Source organism: Ips typographus, linkage group LG2, assembly GCF_016097725.1.
Source record: "Ips typographus isolate SLU linkage group LG2, UJ_Ityp_2.0, whole genome shotgun sequence".
NCBI lineage: Eukaryota > Metazoa > Arthropoda > Insecta > Coleoptera > Curculionidae > Ips > Ips typographus.
The window spans coordinates 24,497,025-24,523,295 of record NC_138423.1 but is presented as its reverse complement, the minus strand read 5'-3'; the positions used below and the strand labels follow the sequence as shown (position 1 = coordinate 24,523,295).

The 26,271-nt window shown below is 31.0% G+C and overlaps 1 protein-coding gene across 2 annotated transcripts in view; it reads right to left on the bottom strand.

Moving 5' to 3' along the window:
- LOC145724242 (lachesin-like) overlaps window positions 1-26,271 on the bottom strand; it is a 47,755-nt gene that overhangs the window by 5,782 nt on the left and 15,702 nt on the right. For both annotated transcript variants that reach the window (XM_081972403.1, XM_081972404.1), the window contains exons 4-5: window positions 19,213-19,423; window positions 6,536-6,823 (exon numbers count right to left, since the gene is read on the bottom strand). In XM_081972403.1, the coding sequence (XP_081828529.1) occupies window positions 6,536-6,823; window positions 19,213-19,423 (499 nt within the window). The remainder of the gene's footprint in view (window positions 1-6,535; window positions 6,824-19,212; window positions 19,424-26,271) is intronic.

Sequence of the window (26,271 nt, the reverse complement as noted above, 5' to 3'; positions counted from 1 at the left end):
TCGACCATTAGACCAAAAATGTACTCCCTAATCCAAACCAAATAGGAAACTTCTATGGGTTAGCTGCCGAAAACCATTAGACTTAACAACTTTGGCAGCTTCATTTATTGCTGAACATTTTCTGGTTTTACTAGACCGATATATAAAGTGTGAAACGTGCTGATACTGCATTTCCCGATAACATTTCTCTTTAGAGGTAAATGAATGTAAAAGTCACTGCTGAGACGTTTCAAATAAATGCTCAAACAGATAACATTCAAATTCCGACCTCTTTCAATTAAAGTTCAAAAAGAATTTCGCCTCGAGCAACCTTTTTATCAACCACACAAATTATTTTCGTTTTACGTTCACAGCTTTAATAAAATTATGTTTGTAAGTGAGATGCTCGTAATATTAAAACTTAAGATTTTACAGGAAACGGAATTGCTTTTTAGTAACACCCACATTTTGTCTCGGTTTTATTTCCTCATTCGCCGCAAAACGATTTTTGTACATTCACAATGAAAATCTGTTTGAATTATATAGGAAAATATGCTCGGCAAACAGGAATATTTCACTGTTAGCTGCGGAAATACTGTTACTTATACATAACTTTTCGCTGAAATAGCTTTTCGCCTTTATGAAAAGGTAGTTTAATTTTCTGTTAGTTATAGTTTTGAAAGAGTAAGCCTTTGATCCGAAACCCTTTTGTTTCTATTGGATTCTTGAAAGTTGGGGCAAAATTGCACACTTGGTGATTTTGTGTTCGATTCAAAGTTGCGGACCAGACAAAAAAAAGTTAAAATATTGTTTATACAGCTTAATTTAATACAAGTCAGTTAGTTAGCAAACGCTTTGTTTTTCTCATAAAGAATCCAAAAATTATGAATATATTTAAAAGGTGCTGAATTTCAGTCAGACTCTAATTAACTAAGAATTGAGTGTAAAATTTGACAATTTTTCCGCTGAAAGATCATTTTTGTTGTTTTTTTAACAGAGCACTCAATTTGTACAGGTTAGAAATGTGCTACAGATATAAATCAATACATCGTCAAAAGCGCTTTCTGACGACGCAAAAAACAAAATAGTGTCCATAAAATTTATCGAATTTATCCTGAAAATTAAAAATTCCACAACACAAAAAAGTTGTTTAATAATGTTTCCATTTCAATACTTTATTTGACGTGGTTGAGAAACTGAAAAGTAATCTTTGAATATGGCAACCGTCAAAATCCTCTCCTTAATCATGAAACAGTTTCAAAAACAGTATAAACAGTACCAAAGAAACTTTATAGCATTGTGTGTGGAATTTTGACAGTTGTGACATTTGACCGTCAGTTACAGTTCTGTACAAAAACCTGGAAACAATCAAATTCAATCCCATATAGGTACAATACCAGTTTGACTTTGGTTGAATGCATTTTTGACGTTTACAACATTTGGTTGTCTGTTTCTCACTTAATTTTAGTCAATTTCTAAATATGACAATCGTAAAATTCCTGAAAAAGCTGTAAAACTACCACACTCGTAAATTCAGTGTAAACTGTACCTACCAAACGTATTTTATATCTTTATGAGTTGAATTTTGACAGTTATGACATTTGGTCGTCAGTTACAGTTCTGTCCTAAACCTGGAAAGTGCCAAATTTAATGCCATGGAGGTACAAAACAACAAACCATACTTAAAAAGTAACAAAACTAGTTTGACTCTGGTTGAATGCATTTTATACTTTCATCAATGCATTTTTGGCATTTATAACACTTCGTTGTCTGTTTCTCACTAAATTTTAGTCAATTTCTAAATATGACAATCGTAAAATTCCTGAAAAAGCTGTAAAACCACCACACTCGTAAATTCAGTATAAACAGTACCTACCAAACGTATTTTATATCTTTATGAGTTGAATTTTGACAGTTATGACATTTGGTCGTCAGTTACAGTTCTGTCCTAAACCTGGAAAGTGTCAAATTTAATGCCATGGAGGTACAAAACAACAAACCATACTTAAAAAGTAACAAAACTAGTTTGACTCTGGTTGAATGCATTTTATACTTTCATCAATGCATTTTTGGCATTTATAACACTTGGTTGTCTGTTTCTCACTTAATTTTAGTCTATTTTTAAAAATGACAATCGTCAAATACCTGAAAAAGCTGTAAAACCACCACACTTGGAAATTCAGCATAAGTACCTACTAAACGTAGTATTAATCTTTTTGAGTTGAATTTTGACAGTTATGATATTTGGCCGTCAATTATAGTTCGGTCCAAAACCTGTAAACTGTCAAATTCAATGCCATGGAGGTACAAAACAACAAAATATACTTGAAAAGTAACAAAATCAGTGTGACTTTGGTTGAATGCATTTTTTACCTTCTTCAGCGCATTTTTGGCATTTGTAACGTTTGGTTGTCAGTTTCTAATTTGAATTTTGTCAATTTTTAAATATGACAACAGGTATTTTATAGCTTTGAGAGTGGAATTTTGTCAGTTATGACATTTGACCGTCAGTTATAGTTCTGTCCTAAACCTGGAAACTGTCAAACTCCATGCCATAGAGGTACAAAACCATGAAACATACTCGAAAAATAAGAAAATCAGTTTGACTTTGGTTGAATGCATTTTATACCATTATCAGTACATTTTTGGCATTTATAACATTTGGTTGTGTGTTTCTGACTTCATTTTAAGTTATTTTTAAATATGACAATCGTCAAAATTATCTCCATAAGCTGTAAAACCACAAACTGACCACAAAAAGTCGGTTCTAAAAAGGGCAAAATGTCAAGTTTTTCAAATAAAACATCCCTATTTTCATAATTTTGTCGAATTCCATGTTCCATTTTTTCATATAAATCTAATCTTCTATCCGCGTTATTACTTTTGTTTTTGGTAAAATAACAGACAATATTCTAATCCCTTAAGGACTTATTTAATTCAAGTTCTTTTAAAATGCGAGGAAATATTGCTTTTGTGATGTTTTTTTATGGGTTTTCAATGGCGTATAGAAATGGAGAGAGAAAAAATGTGTTTAAAGTTAAAATAAGGGTTCTACGCTTATTTAAGGTTGTGGTGATATTACTTTTGATAAAACTTTTCTCTAATCAGAATGTGATTTCTAAAAATTGAATTCTAAATGTAAAAAATGATGAATTATAGGATGGAGAAACGAGAGTGACAAAAGAGAATCATTTTCAAGCTATCTCCAATTTTTTCGTTTTACTTTAGTCAATATTTTGCTCATTTTGCACATACTTCTATGCAATACAATATTTCTACTAAATTTCTAACAATAACAAAGTCATGCAACCGATTTAAATATTCTGAACAATTATTGATAAAAATACAGTGGGTCCTTTCCAATAAATAATTCAACGATCAGGTTTTCGGGCAATTTTACCACATCCCCAGGTTGTGATAATAAACAGACCGACATTATTTCGTCAAATAAAAACTCCCCAAAAACAAATCCAGACCTCCGAGAGGACCAATCTCGACGGCAACCCACCTTTAATATTTATAACATGTAAATAAAATCCGTTACGAAAATATTTTTTCAGAAACGTTATATAAAATTGATATTAGAAATTATAATGAGTCCCACCAGAAAGGGTCGGATTATTATTAAATTTTAATTTTACACGGTACATGGCGAATTTGGATTCAATTCCGGCTCAAAGAAAACACGGTGAGAATGAGTGAGGGCAAAAATTTTGTTTGTGCAATTAACATTATTTTCGGTTTTGCGTGTAAATGTAAATTGAGTTCAGTATTAAACAATTTTGAATACCAATCAAGTATTCCAAGTGGTTATTTTTGCGCTTTAGATTATCTTTTTTTTGATTGGTTTTTATATTACAAAATAAAAAGGAAGAAAGAAAGAAGTTATCCGTGTGAAATGAAATTTTGAGGCAAAGCCTAATGCAGTCACATTATATTTGATTATACAGGCTGTCGCAAAAAAAATGGCATAGTAAAATTGTAACTGTGTGACATCTGTATTTATTGGCACTGTATCGAAAAATAGCTTCGCCTTTTAACTCCCACATTAATTCGGTTCGTTTTATTAGGAACGAATGAAACAGTCCGATAAACTCGTAACGACTTTCATTTGGACGTCCTCAGTTTCAGAATATAAAGATTTTATTGTGAACGCAAAAGCCCGGCCTTCCACTTTAGCATAATGACTTTACATTGTAAGGGTTGAAAATGTGCCTTTGCTTTTACGTTAATTGATCTTTGCATTAATGGCATTAGAATTGCATGTCGGAATGGATGCTCTCTTTTTTTCTAAAAAAATATTTATTTGAGAATTAGTGAGGGTAAAAGAGAAAATAATATTTCTTGTGCTTTTATGTTAGTCAGTTGTTAGATTACAGAAGATCCATAAAAGTGTAAAGTCTAACCAAATTGTGTGTGTCAGACCGAGTATCATACAAATCGACCAGAAAAAAAAGTACGAGATTACTTTTCAAAATTTTGTTCATATTTTTTTTCCTGTGTAAGCAAACTTTATATAACTTTATATTTATACCTATATACTATACTATACTTTTTTGACATATTGCAATATGTCAGAAAAATATGGGTGATTATAAGCGGCCATTTTCTGCTTATCTGTTACTCAGCGAGGGGTAAACCACTGAGTAAAATTTTGTACACTAATTCCTTGTAATGCCCAGTAATTCCTAACAATATAATTTTCTAAATTACTGGAGAGTCTAAAAAACTTTTTTTATTAAAAAATACACGCAAACAAGGAAATTTGCATGCAACAATTTCCCCCGAAGTAGATAACAACGGCTGCTTATTTTAAATGGGACATCCTGTATATTTTTGCATTTTTGGTTTTCAAGTCAAATTCTAGACATATTTTGTGTAATATGTATAACCTAACCTATCTGTATTTGTTTCTGAGATATTTACCATTTTATGTAAAACTTGATATTTTCAATCTCTAAAACAATTTTAAGTTACACCTATCAGAAAAAGATTTTTTCTTGATTTTTGTATTTGTCCAGGTAAAACAAGGTTTATTCTAAGAATGGGTGCAGAAAAGGCTCAAAATATATGATATAGTGATAAAAAAATGGACTCAAAAAAACAGTTCTAAAAAAGGACAAAAAGTCTGTTCAAAATTAAGGTAAGTTAGTATGCTGTTAGTAAGCTGTCAGAACTGTCTTTATTGTCAAATAACTCCTTTATTTGCAGACTTTTATGGGTCAATGGACAGCCAATAAAATGGGCTTTCCAACAATATGGCCACCAGAGAGCTCCAAAGTTGACAAAATATTTTCCTTGACTGTTACCACTCTTAATATTTTTGAGGGATTTTTTTTAAATCGGGCAGATATGGCCTTGTTATTTGATACAAACCTAACACAATGCAATGATTGTCAAATCTAAAGCCACAGCAAAAATACTGTAGAAATAAAATCATTAAAGTCGGTTTTCGCTTGCACTAAGTGGCCAACATAACGCAATACTCATTAGGATAGTGGCGGTGTTTCAGGCAAATTTGACCCTTACGAAAATTGTCATTTGCAGAAACACTTTTTCACGAAATTTATAAGCGTTACATCGTAGTAGACCTAGTAGGTCACGTAACCCTGTTTTCCTACTTTTTCAGGGTAAAAGTAGCCCTTAACCAGTCAAAACGTGCTTCTGCTGCACCCTGTCACTAAACCGTACACAACACGCGTATTTGTAACCATTTGTATATACTTTTATATGTCGATGGACAGTCAATAAAATAACCTTTCCATTGACGTATAAATGTTGATTGGTTAGTATTACCGTTTGGCCGCTAGATGGCGAAAACGTTGACCAAATTTTCTCTCAAAATCCTCAAAAACTCTCTTAATTGCACTATTTTTGGTAGAGTTTTATACGTCAATGGATAGACAATGAAATGAGCTTAGGTTAATAAGTTGGACGGTTTGGCCGCTAGAGGGCGTCAAAGTTGACAAATTTTGTGCATCCTTCTGTTCAATCTCCAATAACTCGTTTATTTACACCATTACATTCACTCTTGAATAACTCAATCATTTGCATCATTTTTAGTAGAGTTTTATATGTCAATGGATAGCCAATGAAATAAGCTTTCTATTGACGTATAAAAGTTGATTGGTTATTGGTACGGTTTTGTCGCTAAAATTTTTAAAAGTACAATTACAAAATTCATAATTTTTCGTTGTCTTCGAACGGATTTCCTTGAAATTACCAAACTTTATTTTTATTTTATTCATGTTTAAATTTGAATAGTAGAAGTATAGAAAAAAATATTTTATGATAATTTTTTTTTTAATATAATTCAGACGTTTCCAATTCTATTAATCACATATTTTAAAAATGGCAAAAAAAGGTATAATAATACCAAGTTATTAGTAATACAAAAAAAAAAATAGGTTAGAAAGGCTATAACAGAGATTATAGTGCCATTTGAAAATTCAAAATTATACTTAAGAAGGGAGAAACCTTTAGAAATTAATGAGCTAGACTGTTTTAGACACACTGTATACTTATAAAAGGTAAACAAAATTTGCAAAATTCTCACCTGCTGTAGCATTTAATACGTGAACATTAATGGAAGCTGGAATAGCGTTGCTGGGGCTGCACGTGTAATTTCCGTCGTGGCTCTTCTCCACATCTTGCAGGTGTAAAATACTGGAGCTTCTGCCTTCTTTCACTGAAATTCCCGGGTCGTATTTGATCATTCTTTGTTCGTGATACCAGAAAACGAACTCGGGAGGTTCGGTAGAGTGTTTTAACGTGCAGATCAGCTTCAGGAGCGAACCTGCGCGAATGTATAGTTCTGGAGCACCTTGAATCTCCGCCTGTGCTTCTGGAAAGAGGAGAAATTACGCTTCAATATGAATTTCAACTAAGGATTTTATTTAGGTGTTGTCTTAACATTAAAATGTAATGCTAAAATTATTCTAAAAGTATTATTCTTCACACGTGTTCAACAACAAAAATTGTTTTGTAGGAAAGAGACTTTAACCAAAAAATGTGTACTTTTTCATCTCATCTTGTTAACCACATTTGGAAACATTTTCTACACTTACAAGTAAATTGGCATATCAATTTTAGCTACTTATTCCACGTTATCCTCTTCCAACAAAAACATTCGAACTTTTAATAACAAACACGTAAAGTAAAAAAAAAATGGTTTATTTTAATATTTGTTGAAAAACTAAATCGTCAATAATTAAAAACGCGCACTCGATTTCGGAGTAATTAATAGCAAAACGATCGACAAAAAAATATAGTTTTATCATTCAAATAAACGCAATAAAAGCTACCAATTTGTATTCAAACAAAGCGAATACTACTAAATTTAATTGACCCTCGTATAAATTTCTGACAAACGAGTTTTTCAATAATGTCCGCAGTGTGAAGAGCTTCGTGGGATTTATCAATGATTAATTGGAGAACATATTTCATTCACATTTAATTTCAATTTCACATTTAATTTCAATTTCACATGAATTTTTGGTCAACATATTTTGAAAATGTAAAAATAAATAATTTCCAGAAAAGCTTTTCCTCGTAATAACTGGGTATCAAGTATTTTGGAGCTTCTATGTCTTCATTAACCAAGTTGTCATGGCTTACAAATTTATATCCTCAAAGAGCAAAAAAAGAGCGTTTTTGATATACTAAGGCGTGAAATTTTATTTATGTTCCGTCCTTCTTAAGTAGAGTGGAGTAAAAGTGATGTATCTCATAAGATTTAGTAGAGGCGAGACTTATGTACCAAAAAAAAAATGTTGTAAATTTTTGTTATTAGTGATGTTAATAAACCATAAAGAATGCTGATTTACACAAAATTTGACGTTTGGCAACATTGTAAGTGAATTAGTGCAACAGACAGCAGTACCGGATTTAGAAAATTTAAATAAAAATTTGTAAAAATTGGTAAATGACAATCAATCAAAATTAATTGAATGTGTCAAAATGTTTACTGATCATTTCCAGCATGTTAAGTCACGTGAGTTTTTTTTAAAGTAACAATGGTCAGGACTATTTTCAATCTCATCAATCGAATGCATAAAGTCACGTGACCGTTTTTCAGTTTAAACTGATATTTTTAACGTCACATGACTCTTTTCAATCAACAAATTTAAATTCAACAAGTTTACTTGAGTTTGTTTAACGTCAAAACCTAATTCTGATGGGTTACGTGACTATTTACGACATGTGACTATTTTTAAAGTTAAAATATCATCCTTACCGTCACGTGACAGTTTTTACCTTTAGACTGATATTTTTAAATTCAAAATATAATGTAAAGAACAAAATGTATGCAAAAAATGGATTTGTTGCCCTAATGGTATAATAGTATACGTCACATATTTTTTCAGTTATTATGATAATAAAGCACACTTAGTTATTTGTTATAAAAACAGTTTAAACGTAATATGAAATTTGATTTATAAGTAAAACATTTTTTAAATAAAGTTTTTCAAAATTTCTAGATATACATCAACAACAGTATCTATTAGATCGATGACGGTTAGGAGTTTTGAAACAATATTAATATTACGTAATTATTGCTGTCCAAATATTAATTTTTAATTTTGTTGTACTTTCTAACTACTATATAGAAACTTAATGTAAACTAAATACACATTTTGAAACCAAAGTCTCAATTCCTCTAAAAAATTTCATGTTTTTTTACGAAAATACAGAGACAATCCCCCATAAATAACTATAAACTTATACAGTGGTTTAAACTAGTTAAATCTCGTCGCAAATCCGCTAAATCTGCTTTATACCCCATTAAATTTGTATTACTCCGTTACACACTTGACATTGCAGTCGTTCTTTGTAATACCTGTAATTTACTTGAACAGCTCTGCATTACGCCTAGAAACGTATTTATAGCGAGGGTACAGCATTAAATATCCTGCACTTATTTCAACACTTTGACAAAATTACCCACTTTTGCATAGACCCAGTTTTTTAAACGATCCAGTTTTATTCTGACCGGAAATTATACGAAAATACCTTGCAGTTACCTGAAATATTTTAATAATGAATTCCAATTTTCCACGTTCATATTTAAACCTGAATCAAAAATAACGATTTTTAATAACGATCATTAATTTTTGATTATTCAGTTTGCATTATTCAGCATAATTATACATAACACCATTTCCATTTCAATTGGATAAAAGGTTATTATTTTAGCGTTTACCTGGCAAGCGGGGGCCAATCCATTTGGGCTATTATTTTTTCCGGGTTAAAAAAACTGGCACACCGGAAAGAGAAATGGAATTTTGCGTTGTTAGTCCTCTCGAAAAAAGGTACGTGCTACGCAAATTGGCAGATTGACTCGTTCCTGAAAAATGGCCGGAAAATGGGGACGAAATAGATTTTAGGGCCCAGGAGCTAGTTAGCGTGTTTATTTTATGTTTGAGAAACTCATCGTCATCGTTTCTTGCATGCGTAAAAAATATCACTTTCCATACATAATAAAATAGGGTTTTAAATTATGTCCATGGTAGACCAGGATTAATAAAAAAATTCCTCATATTACTTAAATTACATAATTTATTCTAGCAGGAGAAAACTTTTCTTTTTTAGGTTTTTTATTAATTAATTCGTGTAAAAAACTGTTTCTTTATTCATCTAAAAAGTCGATTTATTTGTAGCGTGTTGCCAATAAAATTTCTCCAGACTTGTGCCTGGCGTTTAGCAATTCTGCAGGCATTAGGCTAATTACCATAACTTTGCAGCAATACTTATTAAGCCCCAGCTATAGGAGCCTAAAATATTGCTAGGAAACACGCTTAATTTTGCCGTATATTTATTGTCGTGCCAACACCGTTAAATTTTGTACCGAATATAATACAAGAGCTTTATAATCAGATAATTAAGTCTGTTAATTAAAGGTGACTGTTTTAAAATTTCTTCATTAATACTTTTACTGCTAGTCGAGTTAGAAAAAGTTCAAAGTTTAAACTACAGTTAACTTATAAGCTTGGCTTAAAGTACAACCGGGTGGTTAATCTGGTACAAATAGTATTTTTGACAAAGAAATTCAATTGCCCAACTTTTTTGTAATTTTTTCTTCTTTTTTAAATTCTTGTCCTCTTATCTGATAGAAGAAACTTTTTTTGTGCTAAAAATATATTCTTCTTCATGTAGTTTGGTAAAATCGAGGTAAAACTACCATTTTTGACCCAAAAATTGTATTCTCTCTTTTCACTTTTATTGCATTTTCTTTTTCTTTTCATCTCTTCTTTTAATCTGACAGAAAAAAATCGTTTTTGGCGTAAAAGTTATATTTTCTAATTTTTACGCTTTTTACGTTCTTTTCTCACTTCAATTATTCTTCTTTTTTAATCTAGTAAACTACCATATTTGGCGCAAATGTTATATCCTTTTTTTTTCTCTTTTTCTGCTCTCATTTCAATTCTCTTATTCTTTTAATCCCGTACATCTTTCTGCCATCTGACTGAAAATAATTTTTTGACAAAAAAAAATAATGTATCTAATTTTGGTGCCTTTTTTTTTCTTATGGTCTTCTCTCCCTTCTTCTTTTAATCCTGTAGAAAAATATTTTTGTCGTTAAACTGTGGTGCTTTTGTACTTTTTTCCTTTTCTTTTTTTAATCTGATGTCTTTGTTTTCTTCTGTTCTTTTAACTTAATTTTTGACATAAAAGTCATATCTACAAATTTTGACGCGTACACCTTTCGTATTTAAAATATACAAAATACATATTCTTTTCGACTATTTATACAAAACGAATAGTAATAATTACAATGTCTTTGTAATAGCCTTTGAAGCTTGTTCTCAGCAGAAAGTTTACCCAAATATGCGATTTAGTTAGAACTTTCGGAAACACATTTAAAACTGTTTTCACAAAAGAACAACACAGCGGAACGGTATTATTTCTGTAAACATTAACTTCTTCGCAAGTATTAAAGGAGTACGTAACCTGAAAGTAGAATTACTTGGCGCTTACAAAACTTTGTGTCCCATTGTAAATTGCTTAACCAGTTTTCCGCATCTCGACAATGCAAGAATTTAGCGGAATTCCTTGCTTAAAATTCCTCCGAGCCTGCTTAGAACAATCTGCATACAAGAAAATCTCATTAACTGAATATTTAATGGCATTAGTTGTGCTGGAAGTGCGCTCAATTTTCGGTATATGTAAAGCAGTTTTAATACCTACTATTATTTGTTTTAGGGTATATTTCAAATAGAACGTATAAAATCAACAAATAATAAATTTGGTAAACGGTTATTCGTAGTTTACGATAATGCCTGCACGTTGAAGCAATTTTGAGGGTTATTGTATAAATTAATGGGAGCTTTTATTTATTTTTAACTTTATGGTTTTCCGGGAATTTAATTGTTGTTGATTTATCGGTGGTGATATATGCCGACTACATTTCAATTGCAAATACGTGCATCCCGTGATATTGTATATTAACAAAAATGCTAATAATAGTCAGTAACTTTTACGTTCATTTTGGATTCAAAAAGTTGCTGAGAAATGTTCATACACTAATAACCTTTTTAAAATGTATGAGCAGCAAACTAGTTATGACAACAAGTGGATTGGATCCACCAAAATATAAAATAAACTTTAAAAGCTTTAAACATAAACATATCTAAAACAAACACGAGTATATCCCTTGAGGTCTACGTATAAGCAACTTGCTTTAAAGTTTCTAGTTTCGCAGAGACTTTGAAGCTATCAGCTGCAGTCACGTGAAAAGTTACCGAAGAAAGTTTCTATCGTTATGTCCGATAAAAGTCAAATGAATGAACTGTGTTAATAATACGTTAGACTGGAATGATAAACTACTCTAGTATATTAACGAAAAAAAAAACTGATTTATGTGGTTGATTTAATGCTTTAAACAGTTGGAATTATACCAAAGTCTCAGGGTAATTAATTATATTTTTTTCTGTTTTGAAATCATATCAGTAATTTCTAATTTTAGTATTAGTCCCATATAGACTAATTGATAATGAGATTAACTTCTAAAAATATTTTAAAATTACCAAAGACCCTAAGAATTATTTTGAAAATGCAGAGAGCTGTAAGTACCAACAAAAACCTCATACTTGTCGGAGACAACTACAAGTATCCCAAATTTCCCAAAAAAATTGTTTTTCTTTCTTAAAATAGCCAAAAGTGACTAGAAGTGTCCTAAACCTCACAAAAACATTTTAAAGCTGCCAAAACTGGGCAGTAGCTTCTACAAATGTTTTTAACCTTCCAAAACTATTCAAAAATTACCAGAGACTTTTAAAAGTGTCCTAAAATTTACAAGAATATTTTGATGTTGTCAAAAATTGTCCTAAACCTATCAAAACTGTTTTAAAATTATCAGAGACTTTAGAGTATTTTAAAGTTGCCAAAAATTAACAAAGGCCTCTACAAGTGTCTTATAGCTTCCAAAACTGTTCTAAAATTACCAGAGACTTCTACAAGTGTCCTAAACATTACAAGAATATTTTAAACCTGCCAAAAATTGGCAAAAGCCTCTACAAGTGTCTTAGAGCTTCTAAAACTATTTCAAGATTACCAGAGACTTCTACAAATGTCCTAAACCTCACAAGAGTATTTTAAAGTTGCCAAAAATTGGCAAAAGCCTCTACAAGTGTCTTAGAGCTTCTAAAACTATTTCAAGATTACCAGAGACTTCTACAAATGTCCTAAACCTCACAAGAGTATTTTAAAGTTGCCAGTGTCGTATGGCTTCCAAAACTATTCTAAAATTACCAGAGACCTTTACACGTGTCCTAAGCCTTCCAAATCTATTCTAAAATTACCACAGACTTCTACAAGTGTCCTAAACGTCACAAGAGTATTTTAAAGTTGCCAAAAATTGACAGAGGCTACAAGTGTCGTATGCTCGTCTCTAGTACCCCCCCATTCTTTCAATTTTTTTGAAAAGTGAAAAATTTTAAAGTGTTTTTTTTTGTGCTTATTTCACTTAATTTAAGGTTTTTTTGTATAAATATGCCCTTTGCTGTGCATTGGAACCCTTATGGAGCAAAAAAAAAAATTGAAAATTTTGACAAAAAATGGCATTTTTCGAATTTTTGAAAGGTTCAAAGTGGTTATTTCCCTTAATTTGAGGTCCTTTGGTATAAATATATCCACTGCTGTGCATTAGAACCCTTATGGAGCAAAATAAAAATTTGCCAAAATTGCACTTTTGACAAAAATTGAATTTTTTGACTTTTTGAAAAATCGTAGCTCTTTTATTTAGATTCGCAGGAAATTCGTTCCTACGCCATTCGAAAAAGCATAAAAAATACTACAAAATGAGTTAAAAATGGCCTCTCTAGCTCCTCATGTTCCCGAGATATTGAATTTCAAAAAGTACCTAAAAAACCTCTCTAGTCTCGGTCGTATGGCTTCCAAAACTATTCTAAAATTAAAAGAGACCTTTACACGTGTCCTAAGCCTTCCAAATCTATTCTAAAATGACCATAGACTTCTACAAGTGTCCTAAACGCCACAAGAGTATTTTAAAGTTTCCAAAAATTGGCAAAAGCCTCTATAAGTGTCTTAGAATTTCCAAAACTTTTTAAAATATTCTAAAATTACCAGAGACTTCTACAAGTGTCCTAAACCTCACAAGAATATTTAAAAAAATTGGTAAACACTTCTACAAGTATCCTAAATCTCACAATAAGTGTAATATGAAACATGTTTTTTAACTGTCAGTTTTTACAGAAGTGCACTGAACAGAACAACTGCGATTTAAATATTTCAGAAAACATTTCCAAAAGTTTCTATATTATTGATACTCTCTAACATCCCCTGAATCTGAAAAACCATTTTTCCATATTTCTTTGAGTTTTGATCAAAACTTGAGACATGACTAAATTTACCTTACATTATGCTGACAATGACAAAGAACTAAGTAAAGTAAATTTCTTTTTGTTCTATATTGCTACTATTAAAGTAAAAAAAAACTTTCTCAGGTTACTAATCGATTTATAATAAAAGGTTTTCCAAGTTGATATTAGAAAAATACGTATTTACCTAATTAAATAGTTAAAAATACCACAACGTATAAACGAATTTTACCCTCATAAATGAATAAATTATCGTTGTTTTGGTTTTAATATTATGTTTCTAATTTAAGAAGAAAAAAAGTGTTTTTTTGTCTGCTTCATTATTTGTGATGTTAATAACAGGGAAAAAGAATAGTAAATACGTTTAACAAAGTTTATACTTTGAGCCAAAAAAACAAAACGTGCTTTATTCCCTTTTAATGGCTATTTTTCATTATCCAGTTTAGTACTTGTTATTTGTAATTTAATAGGATAATTGAAATTTCTAGTTAATAATGCCGTTGTTATTTTTTTGCTTTCATAAAACCAACTCCTGTATTTTCCTTCTATTACGGTAGATTATTTTAAACAAACCACAAAGCAGCTTATAATTTAAACAGCGTTGAAGGTATTGTTAAGAAATTTGCATCACTTCAATTATTACAACTTTACAAAGAATTACCATTTAAGTTTGAAAGTTTCAATTTTTACTCTCAATTATACTTTATTTTTATACTTTATATCTAGGTACTTGGGTTATTAAAAAACCAGTATAATTACGTCCCGGATAATTAACCGGAAATTACTGCTTTTTCCCAGCGTATTTTTGTTGACGACTCAATTGGCTCTGGAAAAACTCTATCAAAAATTATTGCGGCACATAAATTTTATTCCGTCTTAAAAATTAGGAGTCATAAAAGTGTGGAGCGAATACGCGTTTTCCTTTGTTGGTTCCATTTATGAGGTTGTCACAGCTTTTAAATTTATATATCAGAAAAAAGTCGTAAAATGAGTGATTTAAGTGTTTTGTTGAATTTTAAGTAATTTTATAACAGTTATATCTAGTATTTTTTGTGTTTTGATGTCCAAGAGCATTAATGACACATTTATAGGAAGTAGGACAAGAAATTTTTTGTTATGACGCTAAGAAATGGAACAATTTGACGGGAAATTTGCGACTCTATTTAGTCACACATGACGGCGCTTAAATGCCAGGAAGGAAAACTTCCTAGGACATACAATAAGACTCTCAACCAATGATATAATGGACAATACGACATTCAAGTAACCGTCGGGCCTCGTTATAATGCATTGGGGATGCTCTTATGCATGCAATAGGATAACCAGCAGCAAAAGCAATTTGTATGTGAAGTACGGAATCTAAAGTAGGTTAATGTTGACTGTACAACCAAATTGCATTCGTAGTGAATTTCGACTTTACTTTAACCGGATTTAAGAGATCATTGTGGAATAGTTAATTCAATTTCAATTAAATGTATTACAACCATGCTATGGTACAAAAATGCAGATACCGCAACTGGAAAGTAATATTAGTAAATTACTTAAAATCCAAGTTCTAACTTAAACAAACGTAAACTGAAACAAACTTGGATAGCGTCAGAAAAGTCTGCTTGTTATGGTTTGCTTAAATGCATTAGAGCTGGCTAATTAAAATGGGTTGGGTGTGAGAGAAAGGTTGGAAATGTGGTGAAAAGTTGAAAGTCAGGTACCTTCCTACTACGGGAGTAATAATAATAATAATTATACAAGTTTGCACGCATTTAGCAAAAAGTACTTTCTTGGCAAAGCATCAAAAAGAAATGGAAAATATTTGAAATGTAATTTAGAAAGTAATACGTTACAAAATGTACATTATATTTTTAAAAAAAATTTTTTACTTTACCATCCTTTATCTCGAAAACGGAACAATTTCGGACTGAGGTAAGTTGCTTTAAATCGGCTTATTTTGATGTCAGGAATCTGTTATAGGATTTTGTACAGACCTTTTAGACACACCCTGTATAATAAATAAAAAAGGCGGACAAATTTTTTTACATTTCTATGAAATAAGAAGAAAATATTAATAAAAAAGAAGAAAGTTAAGTGTGTAGTGTGTCCACTTAGATTATTTTAGTATTGTTTAAATGATTTTTGTTGCTATGGTTTGCATTGCACAATGCTGACATTTCATGGGCAACTATAGTTAAAAATAAAAAATTTTAAGTTTTTCTTTGCTTCAAGAAAACTCTTTATGTGTTATAGGTTGCTGGAAAGAACACATTTATGGTAATCAAATTATAAATAATATTGTATAAGGTGTCCCATTTGGTCTACATGTCACAAAATTCTTTCAATTTTTTTGAAAAGTGAAAAATTTTAAAGTGCTTTTTTTGTACTTATTTCACCTAATTTAAGATTCTTTGGTCTAAATATGCCCATTGCTGTGCATTGGAAACCTTATGGAGCAAAATAAAAATTTGCTAAAATTGCACTTTTGACAAAAATTCAATTTTTACACTTTTCGAAAAATCGTAGCTCTTTTATTTAAATTCGCAGGAAATTCGTTCCAACGGCATTCGAAAAAGCATAAAAAATACTACAAAATGAGTTAAAAATGGCCCCTATAGCACATCATGTTACCGAGATATTGAATTTCAAAAAGTACTTAAAAAACACCTCTAATACCCCCCCATTCCTTCAATTTTTTTGAAAAGTGAAAAATTTTAAAGTGCTTTTTTTGTACTTATTTTACCTAATTTAAGGTTCTTTGGTCTAAATATGCCCATTGCTGTGCATTGGAAACCTTATGGAGCAAAATAAAAATTTGCTAAAATTGCACTTTTGACAAAAATTTCATTTTTACACTTTTCGAAAAATCGTAGCTTTTTTATTTAAATTCGCAGGAAATTCGTTCCAACGGCATTCGAAAAAGCATAAAAAATACTACAAAATGAGTTAAAAACGGCCTCTATAGCTCATCATGTTACCGAGATATTGAATTTCAAAAAGTACTTAAAAAACACCTCTAATACCCCCCCATTCTTTCAATTTTGTTGAAAAATTAAAAATTTTAAAGTGCTTTTATTGTGCTTATTTCACTTAATTTAAGGTTTTTTTGTATAAATATGCCCTTTGCTGTGCATTGGAACCCTTATGGAGCAAAAAAAAAAATTGAAAATTTTGACAAAAAATGGCATTTTTCGAATTTTTGAAAGGTTCAAAGTGGTTATTACCCTTAATTTGAGGTCCTTTGGTATAAATATATCCTTTGCTGTGCATTAGAACCCTTATGGAGCAAAATAAAAATTTGCTAAAATTGCACTTTTGACAAAAATTCAATTTTTACACTTTTCGAAAAATCGTAGCTCTTTTATTTAGATTCGCAGGAGATTCGTTCCTACGCCATTCGAAAAAGCATAAAAAATACTACAAAATGAGTTAAAAATGGCCTCTATAGCTCATCATGTTACCGAGATATTGAATTTCAAAAAGTACTTAAAAAACACCTCTAATACCCCCCCATTCTTTAAATTTTTTTGAAAAGTGAAAAATTTTAAAGTGCTTTTTTTGTACTTATTTCACCTAATTTAAGGTTCTTTGGTCTAAATATGCCCATTGCTGTGCATTGGAAACCTTATGGAGCAAAATAAAAATTTGCTAAAATTGCACTTTTGACAAAAATTCAATTTTTACACTTTTCGAAAAATCGTAGCTCTTTTATTTAAATTCGTAGGAAATTCGTTCCAACGGCATTCGAAAAAGCATAAAAAATACTACAAAATGAGTTAAAAATGGCCTCTATAGCTCATCATGTTACCGAGATATTGAATTTCAAAAAGTACTTAAAAAACACCTCTAATACCCCCCCATTCTTTCAATTTTTTTGAAAAGTGAAAAATTTTAAAGGTTTTTTTTGTGCTTATTTCACTTAATTTAAGGTTTTTTTGTATAAATATGCCCTTTGCTGTGCATTGGAACCCTTATGGAGCAAAAAAAAAAATTGAAAATTTTGACAAAAAATGGCATTTTTCGAATTTTTGAAAGGTTCAAAGTGGTTATTACCCTTAATTTGAGGTCCTTTGGTATAAATATATCCTTTGCTGTGCATTAGAACCCTTATGGAGCAAAATAAAAATTTGCCAAAATTGCACTTTTGACAAAAATTGAATTTTTTGACTTTTTGAAAAATCGTAGCTCTTTTATTTAGATTCGCAGGAGATTCGTTCCTACGCCATTCGAAAAAGCATAAAAAATACTACAAAATGAGTTAAAAATGGCCTCTCTAGCTCCTCATGTTCTCGAGATATTAAATTTCAAAAAGTACCTAAAAAACCTCTCTAGTACCCCCCCATTCTTTCAATTTTTTTGAAAAGTGAAAAATTTTAAAGTGCTTTTTTTGTACTTATTTCACCTAATTTAAGGTTCTTTGGTCTAAATATGCCCATTGCTGTGCATTGAAAACCTTATGGAGCAAAATAAAAATTTGCTAAAATTGCAGTTTTGACAAAAATTTAATTTTTACACTTTTCGAAAAATCGTAGCTCTTTTATTTAAATTCGCAGGAAATTCGTTCCAACGGCATTCGAAAAAGCATAAAAAATACTACAAAATGAGTTAAAAACGGCCTCTATAGCTCATCATGTTACCGAGATATTGAATTTCAAAAAGTACTTAAAAAACACCTCTAATACCCCCCCATTCTTTCAATTTTGTTGAAAAATGAAAAATTTTAAAGTACTTTTTTTGTACTTATTTCACCTAATTTAAGGTTCTTTTGTCTAAATATGCCCATTGCTGTGCATTGGAAACCTTATGGAGCAAAATAAAAATTTGCTAAAATTGCACTTTTGAATTGGGTCGTTGTGTAATATTTGATAATTACAACCAAAATGTACAAATATGTTTGCCCAACAAACACGAATTGAACTTTTATGAAGCCATTAGTGGTACACTCTAATGTTTATGCATTAACAATAGTTAGCGGTTTGCAGCATGTTTTTTTGCCAGTTGGTTTTAATTATTGGTATGCAGATCTATTATTGCAATTTACTAAAACATATTCAACCGTATCCGGATTATACGAGTATTCGCATACATGTGGAATATTTTCTGGATGATGTAGTCAAAACCGTTATTAAAACATTCCTGCTGCATTTGACACGTTCATTTTAGTTGAGTGATCCGAAACTACAAAACACTTTTGGTCCAATAAAACCAATGCGCTGGTTTTAATATGACACATTTATACTCTGGTAATCAATCAAACGGACCCTATCGTCTAATTTTTCCGTTCCCTTTGATGTGTTCCATGCAAGCTAATTGGAGCAGTTTCCAGTCTGAATGAACGATTTCTGATCAAAATTGGATTAAAATATTACCACGTTTTTATCGTACAAACATGCAATTTAGAACTTACTTGTGACTTTAAGTTCCACGATTATACTAGTTGGGGGATGTGTGGATACTTGGCATTCGTACAGTCCAGCGTCCGAAGGTTGAACGTGTTTGATCATTAGACCCCAATTTTGTAGGTGTCTTACGTGTTCCACCATGAACCGATCGTCTGTGTTGTACGTGGTTACCCCCACTGTTAGGAGGTGGTAGTCATGTTTTCTTATCCAAGATACCTGAAAAAATTGAAAAGATAAAACCAAATTAGTGATAAGAAATAACAAAATCCAGTCAGTGAAGAAAGATGATTTGAAAGCAAATGGAACTTGAAAAAAGAAATGTGTAGCTTTTCTATAGAGCTAAAAAGAAGCCCACTTTTAAAAGATTCTTGAAGGTTTATAGAGGTTTCTGGCATTTTCCATAATTATAATGGTGATAGTTTCTAAACTTTCAATTAAACGCTGGACAAATTGAAAATTTCAGGTTATTTTAGAGGCTTTTGGCCCTTTTTAATATTTTTGTAAGAAATTCTGAAAAGTCTGTAGTATTGTTAATAACTGTTAAGTCGAGAATAACTAGTTTTTTAATGAAATAAAGATTTATTGGAATGGAATAAAAAGTTTGCTACGGTTCTAGCGACATCTGGAAATTTTAAAAAACTCTTAGAAAGTTTAACAAGTTCTACTCTAAAATTTGGAATTTTTTGGTTTTTAATAAAACGCTAAAATTAGCTAAAGTTAACACTGATTTCCTTTAACAAATTCATATATTGGGTCACCCTGCAACTGTCAAAATCACCGAGTTATAAACTGTTAAATCAGAAACTGTCAAATTCAGTTCAATCTATTTTTAACAATAATTAAATCAGTTGACACTTTCGCAATACACATTGATCAAAAGAAATAACTCAATTAGCTATAAACACTGTACAGGGTGACCAAAAAACGATGTAAAGGGATAAAAATTATATACTGGGTCACCGTGTAATTGTCAAAATAACCGAGTAATGAGCTGTGAAAGTGGACACTGTCAAATTCAGTTCAATCAGTCTTTAACATGAAATAACTCAATTATGTTTTACTTTCGCTATAAACACTGTACAGGGTGACCAAAAAACGACGTAAAGGGCTAAAAATGATATACTGGGTCACCGTGTAATTATCAAAATAACCGAGTAATGAACTGTGAAAGTGGACACTGTCAAATTCAGTTCAATCAGTCTTTAACATGAAATAACTGAATTATGTTTTACTTTCGCTAAAAACACTGTACAGGGTGACCAAAAAACGATTTAAAAGGCTAAAAATAATATACTGGGTCACCGTGTAATTGTCAAAATAACCGAGTAATGAACTGTGAAAGTGGAAACTGTCAAATTCAGTTCAATCAGTCTTTAACATGAAATAACTCAATTATGTTTTACTTTCGCTATAAACACTGTACAGGGTGGCCAAAAAACGACGTAAAGGGCTAAAAATGATATACTGGGTCACCGTGTAATTATCAAAATAACCGAGTAATGAACTGTGAAAGTGGACACTGTCAAATTCAGTTCAATCAGTCTTTAACATGAAATAACTGAATTATGTTTTACTTTCGCTAAAAACACTGTACAGGGTGACCAAAAAACGATTTAAAAGGCTAAAAATAATATACTGGGTCACCGTGTAATTGTCAAAATAACCGAGTTATGAACTGTCAAAATGGAAATTGTAAAATTTAGTTCAATCTGTTTTTAATTTTAAATAACACAGTTATTTGACGTATTCACTATAAATATTGGTGATCAAAAGACGATTTAAAAGGCTAGGATAGGTTAGGTTAGGAGTTATGAACTGTTAAAATGGAAATTGCCAAGTTCAGTTCAATCTGTGTAAACATGAAATAACTTAGTTATTTGACAGTTTTGCCACAAACACTATAGGGGGATTAAAAGACAATTTACAAGGCTACAAATTGACGTACTGGATCACCGTGTAACTTTGAAAATAACCGAATTATATACTGTTAAATTGCAAACTGTCAAATTAGCTTCAATCTGCATTTAACTTTAAATAGCTATATTTTTCTATGTAAATTTACAGAAAAATGAGTTAATAAAAAGCCAAATGCCCGCCAAATGTTATTAAACTGTCCTGCTGAAAATAAAAATGACAATAAGATTTATTAGTATCAAACAAACGGAATGCTTGAAAAACTGCAGAAAACCAGTTTCTGAGATATTGCACTAAATTTTCTAAATATTAAAAGATTTTAATAAAAATTAAATCAGCGTTAGAAATCTCTTAAAATAATCCAAAATTAGTACAATTTAGAAAAGTAAATGTGTAAAAAGTACAGAGCTTGAAAGATTCAAGAAATCAAAATTTTTGGTTGGTAATGAATATTATTTTATAAAAAATCCCCAAGAAGACACTTTTGGCTTTAAGTTATTCGGATTGGGTACATCTAATACACATTTTGTGATAAACAATTTAAAAATAAACTAAATTTGACAGTCGAACTAATAGAAGCGTTATAGAATAGAAACACACACTTTTAATGTCTATCCGGTGTTTCTTAACAACAACACTTTAAAAGTTTTCAAGGAGTTTAATGGATCGGAAATATTTAACGAGCTCAGAATTTTGCTCGGTTCATGGCAGGTTTAGGGTAATAATTTATAAAACCCTTATAAAACGGGTAAGGTGTTTTGTGTTTGGCTGTTTAACCGTAGTGGATTATTTTGTACGTTCTTATTTACACAAAGTATTTTATGCCAGTCTATTTTGTAAGATAATAAAGTTGTCATTTTAATTAACACAGCAGATTTATGAGTGATTGATGTTACGAAATATCGTTGAAAGTGGTCTAAATATGATTCCAAGTAATACTGTATTTTACTCATATTTTCAAACTAGAGTTTTTTGCACCTGAGAGACTTATTACCAAGTAAGTTTTGATGAGTTTTTTAATATTTACCTTATGATATAGTTTACAAAACTATGAAATTTTAATGAGATATTTCAAGCAACCAGGCGGTAACGAGAAAAAGTTTGAAACTACTTCTTGACGCAAAAAATTCACTTTCTAACGTTAGTTGCATAAGTGCTTTTTAAAGAGTAAATTGTTAGTATATTTTGACAAATAAGACCATGTTAGAGAAACTGTGTATAAGAAAGAAGTGGACGAATTTATTTAGTAACATAAACTGACCAAATACCAGTTTTCTGACAAACTTAACAATTTTCTCAAGTTATGGCTTGTGGAAATTGACGGGATGAATTTAAATGTGCGAAAGTTAAGGCAAAAATTAAAACACCGATAATCCGTTTAAAACTTCGGGACTCTCAATTTGTCCTAATTAATACAAAAATTTGGGATCCTTAAAAAATGCTCCCAAAAATTCCCAATTAAACTTAACGGCCTAAAAAGTTTTAATTAATAATTTTCTTGCTAACGTTCGCGTACCGGAATTTATTTGGGAAGATAAGCTGTTGAGTTTTGTCGTAAAAGATGTTTCTAATTAATTATTGTTGGTCTACTTTTGTCAGGGCGGAAATTTTGGTTTTATGTAAAAGTTGCAGCAGGAGTTTTGAAGATTGAGGGAGTTTAAAAAAAAGTATGCTGTTAATGAAGTTTGTGCTAATATTTTAGCTACAAAATTTTGCATTTTGTAGTCGAAAATAGTCTCTTTTATCTTGAATCCACGCATAGACATTCGTTTCCCCACTAACAATGAAAATCCTTTATCAGAAACGCTGTATAAACAAACGTTCAGGTTGTCATTTATCACTCCTGAGGGCAGATTTTTTTTCGATAACGGAAACATTACTTCCTCGACCGAATAACGGGCTGATTGAAACCTTGGAGTTCTCATATATTCGACTACGTCGAATACCTGTCAAATTGTTTGTGTTCCGGATTGATTTTTTCGGTCCATTTAATTTTATGGGGTCCGTTCTAACAGCCAGATGGAGACGAAGGTCCAATCTGTTTTTTTTTTCTGTTGTAAGCAAGCAAAATTCAGGTTTTGCATTGGAAAATTGTTGAGTAAATATTGGACTTTAATACCAGGAAAATTTGACCAGTAAATTACAGTGTTTTTGGCAGTTCAAATTTTGATACCGCTTTACTCTCTGACTTTACCAAATTTTATAGTGTTTTTTTTAGTGTTTTGGATAGGAAATTTAATAAAGATTACAAAAATGTGCTTAAAACAGTAATTTTCTCACTCCAAGTGTGTTTTACACGCGATTTTCTCCCCGACTCTCCTTCCAAACTGTGTTTCTAGCAGTTCCAACTTTGACATCGCGTTTTTCTCTAACTGTACCAAATTTGGTAATGTTTTTTCAAGCTATCGGATAGGAAATTTAATGAGAATTCCAAAAATGTGTTTAAAACAGTCATTTTCTCACTCCAAGTGGATTTTCCAAGCGATTTTCTCGCCGACTCTTCTTTCAAACTGTGTTTCTAGCAGTTCAAACTTTGACATCGCTTTTATCTCTGACTGTACCAAATTTTGTAATGTTTTTTCAAGCTATTGGATAGGAAATTTAATGATAATTCCAAAAATGTGCTTAAAACAGTAATTTTCTCACTCCCACTGTGTTTTACAGACAATTTTCTCCCTTACTATCCTTTCAAACTGTGTTTCTAGCAGTTGAAACTATGATACCGCTTATCTCCCTGACTGTACCAAATTTTGTAATGCTTTTTTTATGTTATCGGATAGGAAATTTAATGATGATTCCAAAAATGTGCTTAAAACAGTAATTTTATCAGTCCAAGTGTGTTTTATAAGCGATTTTCTCCTTTACTATCCTTTCAAACTGTGTTTTTAGCAGTTCCAACTATGATACCGCTTATCTCCCTGACTGTAACAAATTTTGTTTTGTTTTTTCAGGTTATTGGATAGGAAATTTAATGAGAATTCCAAAAATGTACTTAAAACAGTAATTTTCTCACTCCAAGTGGATTTTCCAAGCAATTTTCTTCCCGACTCTTCTTTCAAACTGTGTTTCTAGCAGTTCCAACTTTGACATCGCTTTTTTCTCTGACAGTACCATATTTTGTAATGTTTTTTCAAGCTATCGGATAGGAAATTTAATGATAATTCCAAAAATGTGCTTAAAACAGTAATTTTATCACTCCAAGTGTGTTTTACAAGCGATTATCTCCCTTACTATCCTTTCAAACTGTGTTTTTAGCAGTTCAAACTATGATACCGTTTATCTTCCTTACTGTACCAAATTTTGTAATGCTTTTTTTATGATATCGGATGGAAAATTTAATGATGATTCCAAAAATATGCTTAAAACAGTGATTTTCCCACTCCAAGTGGATTTTACAGGCGATTTTCTCCCTGACTCTGCTTTCAAACTGTGTTTCTGGCAGTTCAAACTAAGACATCGCTTTTTTCTCTGACTGTATCAAATTTTGTAATGTTTTTTCAAGCTATCGGATAGAAAATTTAATGGGAATTCCAAAAATGTGCTTAAAACAGTGATTATCTCACTCCAAGTGGATTTTACAGGCGATTTTCTCCCCGACTCTCCTTTCAAACTGTGTTTCTGGCAGTTCAAACTAAGACATCGCTTTTTTCTCTGACTGTACCAAATTTTGTAATGTTTTTTCAGGTTATTGGATAGGAAATTTAATTAGAATTCTAAAAATGTGCTTAAAACAGTAATTTTCTCACTCAAACTGGATTTTACAAACAATTTTCTCACCGACTCTCCTTTCAAACGGTACTTCTGGCAGTTCAAAGTTTGACATCACTTTTCTCTCTGACTGTACCAAATTTTGTAATGCTTTTTCCGGTTATTGGATAGGAAATTTAATTAGAATTCCAAAAATGTGCTTAAAACAGTAATTTTCTCACTCCAACTGGATTTTACAGACGATTTTCTCACCGACTCTCCTTTCAAACTGTATTTTTGGCAGTTCAAAGTTTGACATCGCTTTTCTCTCTGACTGTACCAAATAATAAAACGTCTTTTAGGTTATCGAATAGAAAATTTAATGAGAACTCCAAAAATGTGCTTAAAACAGTCATTTTTACACTCTGTGGGTTTGACAAGCAATTTTGTTTCTGATTGTCAAACTGTGCTCAAAAGTTGCAAAAATCAAGGGTTAGACATGTTTTCGAGCAGTATTAGATTCAAAACGTGTTTCTAAGATTTATGACAGTTATTTTGACAGTAGTCATGTGACTACCTAGCTAAACTATCCTCCAAAAACTTCGTCATATGTAACTAATGTCAAAACTGTCAAAATTTGCAACAATTAGAGTTTAACACAGTTCTTGAGATTTATGACAACTGTTTTGACAATTGTCAGTTTGTAAATGTAAATTACAGATTGTTTAAATAATAATAATTTCATATTTGCGTCATTTTTCTCTGCTCAAAAACATATTATTTGTCATAATTTAAACATGAGATAATAAAGAAAAGTGACCAAATGCTAATTTTTCATAAAAAAGTTATAAGATTGGAAAACATTTGTTAACAAACAGTAAATAACAAATCAAATCAGCCTTTTAGTCAGTCTTACTTTTTCAAGATTTTATTTTGACAATATTGACCAAAAATTACTGAGTTTTACTTTTCCAATTTTACTTTAGTAAATTAATGCCTAACTTTGAAGCATAATAAATAACAATATACAGGGTGGCCCAAATTGATTGTAGAATAATTCAAAGTTCGAAAGTACATAAAAAATAAACTTCAAAGTGTCATATAAACTGTAGTAGACAAGTGCCTCCTAGCGGACATGGCGCACCTTAAAAATGAGCCACTAAAATCATTTTTTTATTTTTTATTCCTAAACGAATTAAGTTACTCAAATGCAATTTGGCATGCATGTTCACCATTTTGAAGTGGTCATTTATGGGGGTTGTTCAAAAAATTTGACAGCTTTAAAGCGTTCTGATGGGGCACCATTATTTTTCCTAAGAAAAATTTGTCTAAAAATTTGTTTCAGATACGGTCATTTTTCATCCTGAAAAAAACTAGTACCTGCCCAGATTATTTTAAAAAATTGACAAATGATTACTTTAAAGTGATAAACAACCATGTCAAATTTCATATGAGTTTTATTT